Source organism: Astatotilapia calliptera, chromosome 23 (genome assembly GCF_964374335.1).
Source record: "Astatotilapia calliptera chromosome 23, fAstCal68.1, whole genome shotgun sequence".
Classification (NCBI taxonomy): Eukaryota; Metazoa; Chordata; class Actinopteri; order Cichliformes; family Cichlidae; genus Astatotilapia; species Astatotilapia calliptera.
In genome coordinates this window covers 20,559,435-20,572,727 of record NC_137443.1, presented here as the reverse complement: position 1 = coordinate 20,572,727, position 13,293 = coordinate 20,559,435, and the positions used below count along the sequence as shown (strand labels likewise).

At 38.7% G+C, this 13,293-nt stretch overlaps 1 protein-coding gene across 1 annotated transcript; it reads left to right on the top strand.

Annotated features, from left to right (window-relative positions):
- Nucleotides 1–56: 56 nt before the first annotated feature.
- Nucleotides 57–13,220, top strand: LOC113015529 (solute carrier family 22 member 6). The gene is made up of 10 exons (XM_026157525.2): nucleotides 57–353; nucleotides 2,087–2,184; nucleotides 3,222–3,376; nucleotides 4,677–4,845; nucleotides 4,928–5,030; nucleotides 7,837–7,982; nucleotides 9,579–9,790; nucleotides 10,167–10,275; nucleotides 11,206–11,457; nucleotides 11,686–13,220. The coding sequence occupies exons 1-10, from the start codon at nucleotides 57–59 to the stop codon at nucleotides 11,765–11,767; spliced, it is 1,623 nt and encodes a 540-aa protein (XP_026013310.2). The 3' UTR covers nucleotides 11,768–13,220.
- Nucleotides 13,221–13,293: the final 73 nt, after the last annotated feature.

Genomic DNA, 13,293 nt, shown 5'->3' with positions numbered 1-13,293 from the left:
GAACAACATGTGGAGCTCCTGAAGAGTTCAAAGTTGTGAGTTTTGAAGTTTCCAGCATGGTAAAGGTCAGGATGAATCAGCTTGTGGGAGACCAGACAGGCCCGCTCATGTCCCCGCTGCAGCTCTCCGTCTACTGGCGCCTCGCTCTAATCTTCTTCTTCACGGCTTTCCTCTTTTTTCTGGACATTTTCACCACCGCTGTGGTCGCTGAGACATGTCGCCATGGCAATGATACTGGCACGTTTGCTTCGTGGCTTGAAAAGTTGGCACCGAACAAGGAGGAAAACCAATCAGCGCTCAGCAAGGTTTTAAAGGACGACGCCGATTGGAGGACAGAGAGCGGGATCCGAGACGTGAGTGAAGATTATTTTCATTGAGAGGTCTGAAGTTGTAACACAGTCATGAATACTGTGATGGTGCAACACCTGGGGATATTTTTAAGTGCGTGTTTCTTATTCCCTTTACTGTTATAGTTATCTCATGGTTTAAAGTGTAGGCCTAAATATAGTTTCAGACACATTAGAAATGAACTGTAATGAAATGAAAAACGTGCAATTAATAAACTTTAGATTTTCTAGTTATATAACTTTCAGTTTTTGACACCACTGAAAGGCCAGCTTGGGGCCTCTTTCACCAAACATTGTTTCAACATTAAATGATCGGTTTAAAGTCTCAGCCAACATGCTAACTGGACAGTAATCTGCATTACATAACAGCAACTCTAGAGATTAACATGGTGTTAATGATCAACTTGAAGCTGTTAATGAACCATTTCTGAGGGTAAAGTAAAAAAAGCTAATTTTCTGTAAATCGTCTGTCATTAATCGTAACTGAATTTAGCCATGCTTAGCATAAGCACGTGTTGTAATCTTTTTAACTCGTTATAGACATTTGTAGTCATGTCTGGACCTCTATCTAGGAAATCCAAGAAAGGTTTCAGTATTTTTCAAGCACAGAATCAAAAATTTGCTAGTTCCGTCTTCCAAATGCACCTGTTCAACTGCTTATTAAAGCAAATTTCTGATCAACCAGTGGCAGCAACTCAATGCATTTACGCATGTAGACATGGTCCAGACAACTTGCTGGGCCAGCACCAAACTATGCATCACAATCGAAAAGAAAGGGTGATTTAAGTGAATTTGAATGTGGTTGTTGTGTTGTGCTCTTCTGGGATTTTCCCCCTCAACCATTTCTAGGCTTTACAGAGAATGGTCTGAAAAACACTGCAGTTTTCTAGGTGAAGAGGAAGATCTTGGAATGTACAGCATGTAGGTGCATTCCTGAATATGTTAGAAGTCACAAATTCTGAGTTTGCAATTGGAATTTTTTTTATGAAATGCCCCTTTAACTTGCATTTCCCACTCGGAAATCCAAAGCAGACCAACATACCACGGATTACTAACCCGGCTGAATAGGGCTGTGCGATATGACCAAAATCTCATATCCTGATAAGGCATTTATCGTCCTGATAACGATATAAATCACAAAAATTTAACATTCTCTGTAAATTCTGTGAATCTCGGGCAGCTCGACTTGCGTGAAGTGTTTCCAGCTGGGCGTCGTGTACCTAGAGTCCAGTGTTTTAACCGATGCATGAAACTATACATTTTAGACATAAGTTTTAACGGCTGCCGTTTTCTTTGTGAGTATTATTACACAGCGTGCTGCGGGGAAAAGCCTGTTCTAACGTTTGAGTCTAAGGTTTATTTTTTAGCACCTGACGGCTCTTTTTTGCTTTTCATCAGTAAATATTCTGCATCTTCCACGTGATTCAGTTTATTTTGAAAAGTCTCAACAGGATAAAAGGATTTTTGATTCAGTTCTTATTCAACTAGTAAAACACATCCAAACACATCCAAACTGATTATGGCCAAGTTAATAAACCCCCACAGCTACACATACACGTCATGTCTCTCATTGTAAACAGAAAAGTTAATCTTTGTGAAACTTGTTTCATTGCATCTTATATTTTGGTTCTCTGAGTGTATTCTGGACTTGAACATCTATATTTGCCTGTGTGTGTGTGTGTGTGTGTGTGTGTGTGTGTGTGTGTGTGTGTGTGTGTGTGTGTGTGTGTGTGTGTCAGTCAGTGTGTGGTTGGACAGACTGGTTGTCTTATGGTCAGATGCTCTTCATGACTGGTCTGCTGCTGGGATCTCTGTTTGGAGGAGCCATATCTGACCGGTACAACACAACACTTGACAGTCTGTAATACACTACTGGTCAAAAGTTTGGACCTTATATTTTAGATTCCTCAAAGTAGCTACCCTTTGCTTTATTGACAGCGCTGCAAACCCTTGGCTTTCTGTCAATAAGCTTCATGATGTAGTCACACTTCACAGGTGTGCCTTGTCAGGGTTCATTTGTGGAATTTATTGCCTTCTTAATGAGGTTGGTACCATCAGTGTTGTGTAGAAGTCAGGTTGGTACACAACTGGCAGCCTAATTTGACAACTGTTAGCATTCATATTATGGTAAGAACCAATCAGCTAAGTAAAGCGAAACAACAGTCTATCATCACTTACTAAAGGTCAGTGGGTCCAAAAATTTGCTAAAACTTTAAATGTGCTTTGCAAAAGCCATCAAGCGCTACAATGAAACTGGCTTACATGAGGACCGCCCCAAGAAAGCTGCTGAGGTTAAATTCATCCAAGTCACCAGCCTCAGAAATCACAAGTTAACAGCACCTGTGTAAGGGCTATTTGACCAAGAAGAGAGTGATGGAGTGCTACACCAGTTGGCATGGCCTCCACAGTCACTTGATCTAAACCCAATAGAGATGGTATGGGATGAGGTGGACCGCAGAATGAAGGCAAAAGGGCCAACAAATGCTCAGCATCTCTGGGAACTCCTTCAAGACTGTTGGAAAACCATTTCAGGTGACTAACTCATGAAGTTCATCAAGAGAATGCCAAGAGTGTGCAAAGCGGTAATCAAAGCAAAGGTTGGCTATTTTGAAGAATCTAAACTATAAAACATGTTTTGAGTTATTTCACACGTCTTTGTTCACTACATAATTCCATACGTGTTTATTCATAGTTTGACGCCTTCAGTGAGAATCTACAATGTAAATAGTCATGAAAATAAAGAAAAAACATAAAAAATTAGAAGGTGTGTCCAAACTTTTGACTTGTAGTGTATATGTCAAGTTTAAGTTAAAATAAACATTAGTCATCACTCATCTTCAAACAAGAAAAATCTCGCTGATGGTTTCTGTGCAGGTACGGAAAGCGTCCAGTACTGCTGATTTCCATGTGCGTGCACGCCGTGTGTGGCCTCGTTCCTGCTGTCTTTCCTCAACCACTCCTCTTCCTTATTCTTCGCTGCCTGACTGGAATCTGCTGCTGCTGCATCAACATCTGCGCCTTCAGTTTAGGTAACACAAGAAACCTAAAAGCATGATTAAAATGTCGTATCACAGATCTACTTTCATCCCGTTATATTGAGCTGTGGTCTTCATTGGACATTTTCTGACCATTAATAAGTTAATTAAAGAAAGTCAGTTAAATCTATGAGTATCCAACTTCAAAATGTTTTTAGAAGTGTCTCACAAAGTATGTTGGGGAGCCTGCAGTGTTTTGTGCGAGCTGGAAGGTGGTTCGTTATCAGACAGCCCTCAGTGGGCTTTGGGTCACTGGCTGGATGGTGACTTTAATTGGACCGTGGTGGGACATACTTACATAAGGCTGATAAAAAGCACGTGTTACAGATAAAGCCATCTTGACCAGGTTGAGGCCTAATGAAGCAGGATTGCTTCCAGCAACTTCCTAACCTTTGACCCCTACAGTGTTATGTGCAGACTGGAGGAAGCAGTCTATTCCTTCAGCTTTGATTTAATTTAGCAGCTAGCCTTTACATAGTAAGTCATGGACCCAAAGTGTAGGAAGACTCAGGGTCTTATAATTTAGCTAATTCAATATTTATTGTATTTATTGTATTATATTTCTATCCATTGCGTCAGCATTTATTGTCAGTTCTGACCTCCCAGCCCATTGTTCCTTCAGTGGGCTGGTTTCAGTCATTATGCAAATGTACTGTTTATAAGTTTGGGGAAACCTGCAGTCAGCTGAGACTGAAGAAGTCACTTGGATGAGTGACGAAACGTTTCTCCCACAAAATGCTACGTCCAGATGAACAGAATCAACTTTTGGAGGGGTACCTTTAACACCTTTTCTTTTTGAAATGATCACATTTTGTAAGTGGTGTTGTGGGTCAAAGAAACAAATACACACAGACAGAGATTTGGTTTATTATTCATTGTTTATTATTATTATCAGTTAATTTTATCTAACTCTAATTACCTTAGCTAACTAAGGTAAGTCATTATGTTTAAAGATGACTCTATGGAGACTTTTTATTATAGATTTATTATCTTTTTCCTTATGCATGTTATCTGACAGTGCTGTGTGCTAAAGATGAGTTTTAAATTATGAGATAAATGTATGTATATTTAAGTTGGCCAATCAGAAGGAAGTGGGCATTTAGGGACTGGAGCTAAAACAGTTGGGCTTCAGCAAGGTTCAGTATAACATAAAGAAGGGTAGTTTTTAAATAATAAATCAGGTAAAGCTACTCTAATAAATCTTAGAAGCTTTGGAGAGCAAGTTCACATTGAAGATAGCACTGAAACCTGCAGAATTTAAATTGTAGACTGTTTTAAACTGTTTGCGTTGCAGCAGTGGAGTGGACTCCCCCTGATTCTCGGCTGTGGCCGCCGGCTTTCCTGCCATTCTGCTTCAGCCTGGGGACAATGGGTGGAGCTCCTTTGGCCTGGCTCAACCCTACCTGGACACGTCTGCACCTGTCACTGGCTCTGCCTCAGATCATTTGTCTGCCACTCTACCTGTAGGCCAACACACCTGTTCACCTGTGGTAGCCTCATTTAGACCGTTAATAAAGGAAGCAATAACAGTTTTTCTCCTTCAAGTTCAATCCCAGAGTCTCCCCGATGGCTGTTGTTAAAGAAGAGGACAGATATCCTGGACCGTTACCGGAGCAACAGCCCTGCAGATAACCAGCGCTTGGACCTGGTAAACAAACATTTGCCTCATTTCAAATCATAAATGTCTTGTGTTAACAAGTAGGATTATTCCTTATTATAACCCAGCTCCTCTTTGTGTTAGTTTGATAATGTTTAACTGCAAGATATAAAGAAACAGATGGTCTTCTAAAATAAGTTGGAAAATGGTCAACAATAGATGGAAAGGTTATGTAATGAGAAAGGTGCATTAAAACTTCTGCCGTCACTCTTTACGATGCTCTTAAAAGAACATCTCAAGGAAACTAACTCTATCAGAGGTAAACTGGAGAGGGGTCGACCACTGTTTATGAATTCTGTCATCTGTGGTCTGTAAAAAGGCTGTAGAGCTTTGGTGTCTATGACGTCTTGTAGCACTAATGTGCAGGAACACTGCTTAAAACCATTGTTTGATGGATTGAGGCTGACCTGACAACCACCCTCTGGTCTGACCAGAATCTGAGATTCTCTTTGGAAATTATGGTCTTCTGGGACCATACTGCTTATTATCAGCACACAGTTTAAATCACTGATGATAGGGGAGTGAGTGGGTGGGTGGGGGTGTTAGTATCACATGACAGCTGTCTGAATGACAGCCTGAACATGCTGTCATTCAGACATGCCTATTTGAGCAAAGGCCTTGCTTTCTTCAGGAAGACAAAACCACATCGTACTCATACTCCAGCAGCGAAGAGTCCAGATGTTAAACTAGCTGAACCCTGAAAACATTTGAAGAATTTTTCTACTGAAAACTACAAAAAACAACAGGCTCCAAACTCATGCAGGGGGGAAAAAATTGCAGCTGCTTTTCGGCACAGCTATTACATAACAGGGGATTCAGTGTGGTGAAAAACATTCCCTGTATCAGCATTTTTGAATGTGTTGGCATCAGAAACACAGACTAACAAATCGATTGTTCTCATGGGAGTTTTTTCTTTCAAACATTAGGTCAAAAAACAAACAAACAGTTTTGAATCAACAGCTGGATCATTTGTAAGTGCTTCCAAGCTGATAGCCACCGAATCAGTGATTTTTGTACAGTAACTTAAAATTCAAAAATTTACAGCTGGTTCAGTCTGGATCAGGTGGGATATATATATATATTAGGGGTGCAACGATACACAAAATTCACGGTTCGGTTCGATACTTTGGTGTCACGGTTCGATATTTTTTCGATACAAAAAAATGTTCAAGCATTTTTAATTTGTCATTTATTAAAATTATAAATATATATTTTAACTCAAAAGTACAGTTTTTAAATTTAACCCTAACCCTTGTGCATGTTTTTTATTTTGACAGCGAATGCACACCTGCGGACCACTTATGTGCAGCCCTGGTTATTTAGCTCGTCATATTGCAGCCACAGAAATTATTTTGTCCATGAAACCATAAAGCTGCACTTTCTTTTTGCCTTATAGTCTGATTTGTCATAACTTCTCCGTTTTGTGGTAAGCTTTTCTTTGGCTGTCACTTCTATACCCTGACCTGTCTTATTTGGCTCAGCAGAACTGAAATGCTTTTACACACGCACTCACATAAGCTCAGCGATTCTCTGCGCGATCAACCTCTCACATGTTTAAGCTGCGGGAGATTTCACTTGTCATGTTTCCATAGTAAGCTAACGATTAATAAGACGATGTCAGAGGAATTGGTGCACAAATTATCATCACTCACAGATCAGTGCTGTCGCTCTCTATACACAGTTCGCACGATTGCAAAGTGAAAGCAAAAAAACAAGCGCAAATTCAAACGCGATTTCAATATGTCACATATTGACAGTGGCTCACCGATGCCAATGACATAATTACCCAGCTACATTTCTGAAAGAATGCAAAAGCATTGACACATATTTTTCCTACAATAGCCCGACGGGCAGGGAAGAGATAGAATTTTGGTAGCCCGTCTGAAAAAAATCGCTAGGACGTCGGGCTAGCGATATTGCAAGCCCTGTATCTGATTGAGGAATCACTCATCTTTGGAAAAGAGAGTTTATTACAGAGAAATGGCTCTTTCCAAAATAAAAGCTATACTATCCGCTTCTTCTGGGCTATATTCTCAGCAGCATAAGGAGAATCATGTGCTAACAGCTGTCTAAATGACTCGGCTAAAGTTAGTAGCATGCTTGTTGTTTTTGTCTTTGCACTAGGATGATGTCGGCGTAAATGTGCAGTCATATTCGTTGTGTTCCCACTAGTGCTTTCAGGTTAATCTCGTTGAAATGACCTTAACGCCACAACACGGCAAATCTCCGTTAACGAGCTACCGCCGATCGCCCCGTGCATGGGGCTAGACGGCCAACACGTTAACGAGCTAACTGCGCTAACATACTAGTTCACACCAATGTAATTGAGCATTGCGTGGCACATCCAACATACTGTTTTACTTTAGTCCATGACTCGCTTACCTTCAGGGTCATACGTCACATGAAAACCAAAATAATTCCAAACGCCAGATCTGAATGAGAGTGGGGGAGGTCCATGTTAAAAGGAGAGCTTAACTTCTGTCTCGCTAGCTTGCCCTGCGCTCTTCCTTCTGACGATGCTGTCTGTGTTGAGCGCTCAGTGGATCTGCGCTGGACAGTGCAGCCTAGGCGGAGTAGTCGAACACAGATTCACTGAGCGCTCAACACAGACAGCATCGTCAGAAGGAAAATTGATAAAATAAATTACAAATGTTGTATTGTTCGATACATATGTGTACCGAACCGAAAGCACTGTATCGAACGGTTCAATATCGATACGAATATCGTTGCACCCCTAATATATATGTGTGTATATGAATAAACATATATAAAATAATCCAGCTGTGTTTGTGTGCAGCTGTTGGACTCCGCCTGGTCAGACTTGCAGAAAGCCACCGAAGCTCAGAGAGAAGACCCTGTGACTGGAGATCATGCCTCCAGTGACATAATCCACTTGAAGCACCCAACTGTCCTGATGCGATTGTTTGTCATGAGCTGTGTGAGGTACCTACTGCACACGCTCCATATGGGACACAGCCCTTTATAACAAAGATAAATAAACATATGAATATTTTCACATCAAATTATTAGATTTAAAGTCACAATATTTGGATAATTATATCTCATATTAAATATATGAGATAAAATTATTAACTATTTGTAATATAGTTGTATAATAGAAGGCAATTAACCAATTAACGTGGTACGACAAAATGCCCGTGTAACGAAATCCGTTTGCGAAATGTGTTCCACGTGAAAGACGTATTGTTGTTGCAGTGCGCTATTTCGTGTGCTTTTTGTTTGCAATTAGCATTTTGTTCATTCATAATGGGGCCGGCATGAGGCATAAATATGAGTGAGTTTAAAAAAATGTTAAAAAAAATATCATTGCACAGTGTACATACTGTACGTACATTAATTAACGTAAATGTAAGTTTTAGTTTTTAGTGTTTAGAATTAAATTCCATACCGTTATTTACATGTACACGTACGTATGTGTGCATGCAAACGTATGCTTTCTTCAGCCTCCACCAAGAACTTTGTCTTCAGCCAGCATCGCCTCACTCAAAAGGCGAAGGAAAAAGGTGCTTCGACTTACGAAAATTTTGACTTACAAAAGAAACGAATTAATTTCGTAAGTCGGGGTTCCACTGTATATATATATGTATGTGTGTGGATGGATGGATGGATGGATGGATGGATGGATGGATAGATAGATAGATAGATAGATAGATAGATAGATAGATAGATAGATAGATAGATAGATAGATGAATCTTTTAGTATTGCATGCAGAATAATTTGTAAAACTGGAATAAGGGAGTTTAAGGAACGAGAATAGACTGTTCTCAATAAGTCTGAGCCTCCTCTTGTTTGTGGCCAAAGGTAACAGGGTTATATAATACATAAACAACCGGTGTGAAGTAACAGCATTTCGTCATCAGGGAGCTTTGGTTTGTGTGAGTTATAACACCAGGCACACAGGAACCTTAAGCTGATATCATTAAAAGTCCTACACTTGAGTGAGTGTTTGATGGATAAAAGGCTGCTGAGGGTAAATTTGTATTTACTAATTTCTATTTATACGGAAAACTGTGAAACAAAATGGAGGAAGTGTAATACTCTGTGTGCAGTACAACCAAACTGTGGTTAAGTTTGAGCAACAAAAAAACCCCTTCAATATGCTGAGTTAAACTTTTACAGGTTTATGTCAAACAAACCTTAATCAGAAACATTGTCACAGTTTTGTTTTAAAATTCATCATTGTTTAAAGTGTTCACTTACAAGTCCAGAGGAAACCTTGATAGATAAATTAATTAATTAATTAATTAATTAATTAATAAGTTGAAAGTGAAATAAAAAAAGAAGAAAATTCACAAAACAAAATACTGGTAAAATAAATACAATAAAATAAATAAATAAGGTGAAATAAATAAAATAAATGCAAATCCATCAAACAAAATAAAGGAAAATAAAATAAAAGGAAAATAAATAATAATAAAAATGCAAAAATTAAAATTCACAAAACAAAATATTGGTAAATTAAAAACATAATAAAATAAATGAATAAATACATAAATAAATGTCCTGTCATCCTCCAGTGCGGCATCAGCTTTGACATACTATGGAATTTGTTTGAACATCGGCTCATTCGGTGTTGGCGTTTACTCCGCCCAGTTCTTTTCCGGGCTATCAGAAGCTCCCTGCTTGCTTGTCCCATTGGTTCGTCTGGGACGCCGGCCAATGAGCATGCTCGCTCTGTTCCTCAGTGGAGCTGCCTGCTTCGTGTCGTTACTCCTGTCCAGGTACAATGGTGAGTCCTCCGCATTTTCAGTATTTTAGGTTAGTTCATAATCACTTTTAAGAGACATTAAATATTAAATTAAATTAAACTAAAATGAACACAACATTAAATAAAAACATTAGAAAAGCATCTGTTCTTAGGATTCTATTCTTGAACGCCACAATAGGAGACTGTGTTAAAAGCTCTTGATGACAGTTGCTCTTTGTCCCAGGCAGTCGATTTATTTAATCTATTTAATCAATATTTTTAGTGGGAGAAAATACTGGTATTTAATATTGGTAGAAAAAACATAACATTAGTGGGAGTAGGTGGAATCATTCTATATGCAGTTTGCAGCCTCCAATCAAATCTGACCACCATCTCTGAGACTGGTACTCTGATGCAGGTACGCCGATGCTGGTTATGAGTCTGGCTCTGTTGGGGAAACTCTGCGTCCTGGCTGCCATCTTTATCTCCACTCTGTACAGCATTGAACTGTTCCCCACTGTGGTCAGGTAGAAAACAACACAACACTCTTTAATGCAGGTTTTCCACAAGCAGACATTCCTCTAATGTTCACTTGAGCCTGGCTTCAAACTTAAAATGTCCAGATTTACTGCAAAATAAACATGTTTATAACCTGTTTAATTTACCTCTTTCTAACAGCCTTATGGGGGTGGAGGTACATGTCTTATAACGCTTGTATTAAAAATTTGCTGTTTTTTAAAAATAGGGGCGTGGCCTCTTTGACTGACAAGTAGGTAAAGACACAGACAGCTGTAACTGCTAGCTGTCTGCTAAACTTCACTTAAGCTAAGCAGTCTCTGGACTGGACCCCTGGACCAAGGATGGATCAAGGATGGTAACCGGTTCTGCTGTTACAAAGTGTTTGTGTTATGAGCCACGGCAGATGTTGTCCTTACCAAAGCGAAAATATCAGTCAGATTATAGTTTTCTGTTTTTTGGCAATTTGGTTACTAAATAGTTGTGAACTGAAATCTACCCATCATCTTTTTCACGTACACAGACGAGCAGTTTCTGGAAACGAAACATCAGTTTAACAACATGTATCTTCTGTATGAAACTTCTCTTTTGTTGCATGGTGAACCAAGGGCACCATAAACCCCGTCCAGTTGTACACATTAGTTAGCCTATAGAGGTATGATTTAACTTGAAAGCAAAAGTTGTAAGGTTGGTTTACTCTCATTAAGCATATATTTCCACACCATCTGCTTCTTACTTCCAATACTTAGTTGAGCGATTTGTTTATGTATGATCTTCTAGCTGATATTGAAGTCTTGCAAATTTAATTGGTCCTATTGGTTTTTGAGCTACTTTTCATCTGAGATTAGATGTTGAGATGTCGGGGCAATTAAACAGCATAGCAGAAATCTTCTCTAGCCATTGTTCAATAAGAGTATATATTTTTTTGTTTTTAAATCCAGGCAACGCTGTTTATCACTGGTCAACCTGTCTTTCCGGCTCGGTTGCCTGGTCAACACCCTCGTCCCCGCAAACCCTGACGGAGCAATCTCCTTGGCTGCTATGGTTATCTACAGCAGTGGACCAATCATATGCTGTGGACTGTGCCTGCTGCTGCCGGAAACCAGTGGTGTCCCACTTCCTGACTCTGTGGCGGACTGCAACAGGCAGCTACAGCCCCACCAACCTGCCATGGATGCGCTCTGGAGGACAGAGTGAGTTTTGGTCGTTTTGGTGACAATAACTTTCTTTAACGTTATTATTTTTTTAAGTAGTTTACAAAAACCAGTAATAATGGCTGTAAAACCCAGAGATGTACATTTGTTTTTCAGAAAAACAGCTACATTTGTAAAATACAAAGAAATATAAAGAAATAAAATATATGACATCACATGTGAGTTGCCTGGCTCGTTCACAGCATCTCCTGCTGTGTGATTTTTCAGGACACTGGTGAGCAGCCAAACCAGCAAAGTGGAAACGTTCCCTGTGGAGAAAGACAGCACAATTTCAGCACTGCTGATATGAATGCAGCCGGCAGCTTTCAGTTACTGCTTTGATATTAATTAGACCAAAAACAAACATGAGTTCATGTTAGAGAAACTTCATACCTTGAAAACACCAGCCGGCAGGTTGAAATTATTCCCTCTTAGAGGATGTTGGAGGATTTCCAAGACTTGAAAGGCAGTGTGTTTTATTCTTATGCTGTTTTTTTTTCCTATTTGTTACCACTTTGCGTTTTTATTATTGTGAAAATAAATTGAACCAAATGCTGATTTCCTTTTATGTTTGTTAATCAGCAGTTTTGGGTTCATTCATTGTTTTATGAGTGTAAAAAGACATTTTAAGTTAGAGTTTTGAAATAAGTATGCTTGAGCCAGTGCTGTGCATAATCATAATCTCTATTTAATGAGAATCGTTTAGATTTGGTTTTTACAGGGATTTCTCTGACTCTTTTAACAATGTTACAAACTGTAAATGACAACATCCAGAAAAACTCATCCATCTCTTTATTTCATTCTTATCCTGTTTTTGTACTCAATTAAGGGGAAAAAAGGACATATTTGAAAAATGGTCATATTTAGTGGTTTCCTTGTTCTCTTTTTGTTAGCTTTATGTAGCGTTTCCAGTCCTTTTTTTTGCCACTATCCCAGTTTTACATGTTGTCTGATTTTGAGTTTGATACTTACAATATATTTATGGCCAAAGACCACAAATATATGCTTGTATACACAAAAAGACAATACTTAGTTCCACACTACCAAGTGTACAAATGCAGGTTTGAGCTTCCACTAATGGATTCTGCTGCATCCCATTGGGCCATTGAGTACCATAGATGTGCTGAGTACACAAACTGTAGTAACTAGTTGTTGTTACAAGTATATTCTCTATGTTATCCACTATTCCAGGAGATGCCACTATTTTCCCATGTTTCATTTGTTGGTCCTGTCCCAGACATGTGAATGTCACATGCTTTGTAGGAACACATTTTGGTTTGCTTGGAGTTTTCTCAAAGAAACAAAGAGAGACAGAAGCAGGGTGTTATGAAGTGGAAACAAACAGCTGAAATGTGAAGCTGCCAATAAAGTTTAAAATAAAAAATAAAAAAGCTGTTTCATGTTAAAGGAGCCACAAGGGTAACAAGTAGGTTTAGAGTATCTTCATCATCTCTAGTATCAGTTTCTCTTAGATTTAAAACTAAAAACAGACAAAAACAACAAAAATGTTGATTTCAGATGTAATTAAATGTTTTTAACAACTGCAGGTATGTTACAGTATTGTGCCTTTGTTGTGGGTGTTAATCTTTAAATGTGTTTTTTTTAAATAAATTTGTGCAAATATAATATAATTGACCATAACAGGAGCAGACACTATGACACTATGTATTATTATACACAGTAACAAAATCATAATAGTAAAAATTATTGTATTACTGTAAACAAGTTTGTGATAAAAAAAATAAATATTGTTTTTACTTTGATGTCATTGACAATGACTTTAAATAAATGTGACTATTTGTGATGATGTGAGGGATTTCAGTAATGTAATGTTTT

What these genes read in the sequence shown, in the direction of transcription:
- LOC113015529 (XM_026157525.2), top strand. Translation starts at nt 57, where the DNA reads ATGGTAAAGGTCAGGATGAATCAGCTTGTGGGAGACCAGACAGGCCCG. An exon ending in GGAGGAGCCATATCTGACCG is followed by an intron (nt 2,185 to 3,221) that starts GTACAACACAAC and finishes GTTTCTGTGCAG; the next exon opens with GTACGGAAAGCGTCCAGTAC. An exon ending in CTGTTCCCCACTGTGGTCAG is followed by an intron (nt 10,276 to 11,205) that starts GTAGAAAACAAC and finishes TTTTAAATCCAG; the next exon opens with GCAACGCTGTTTATCACTGG.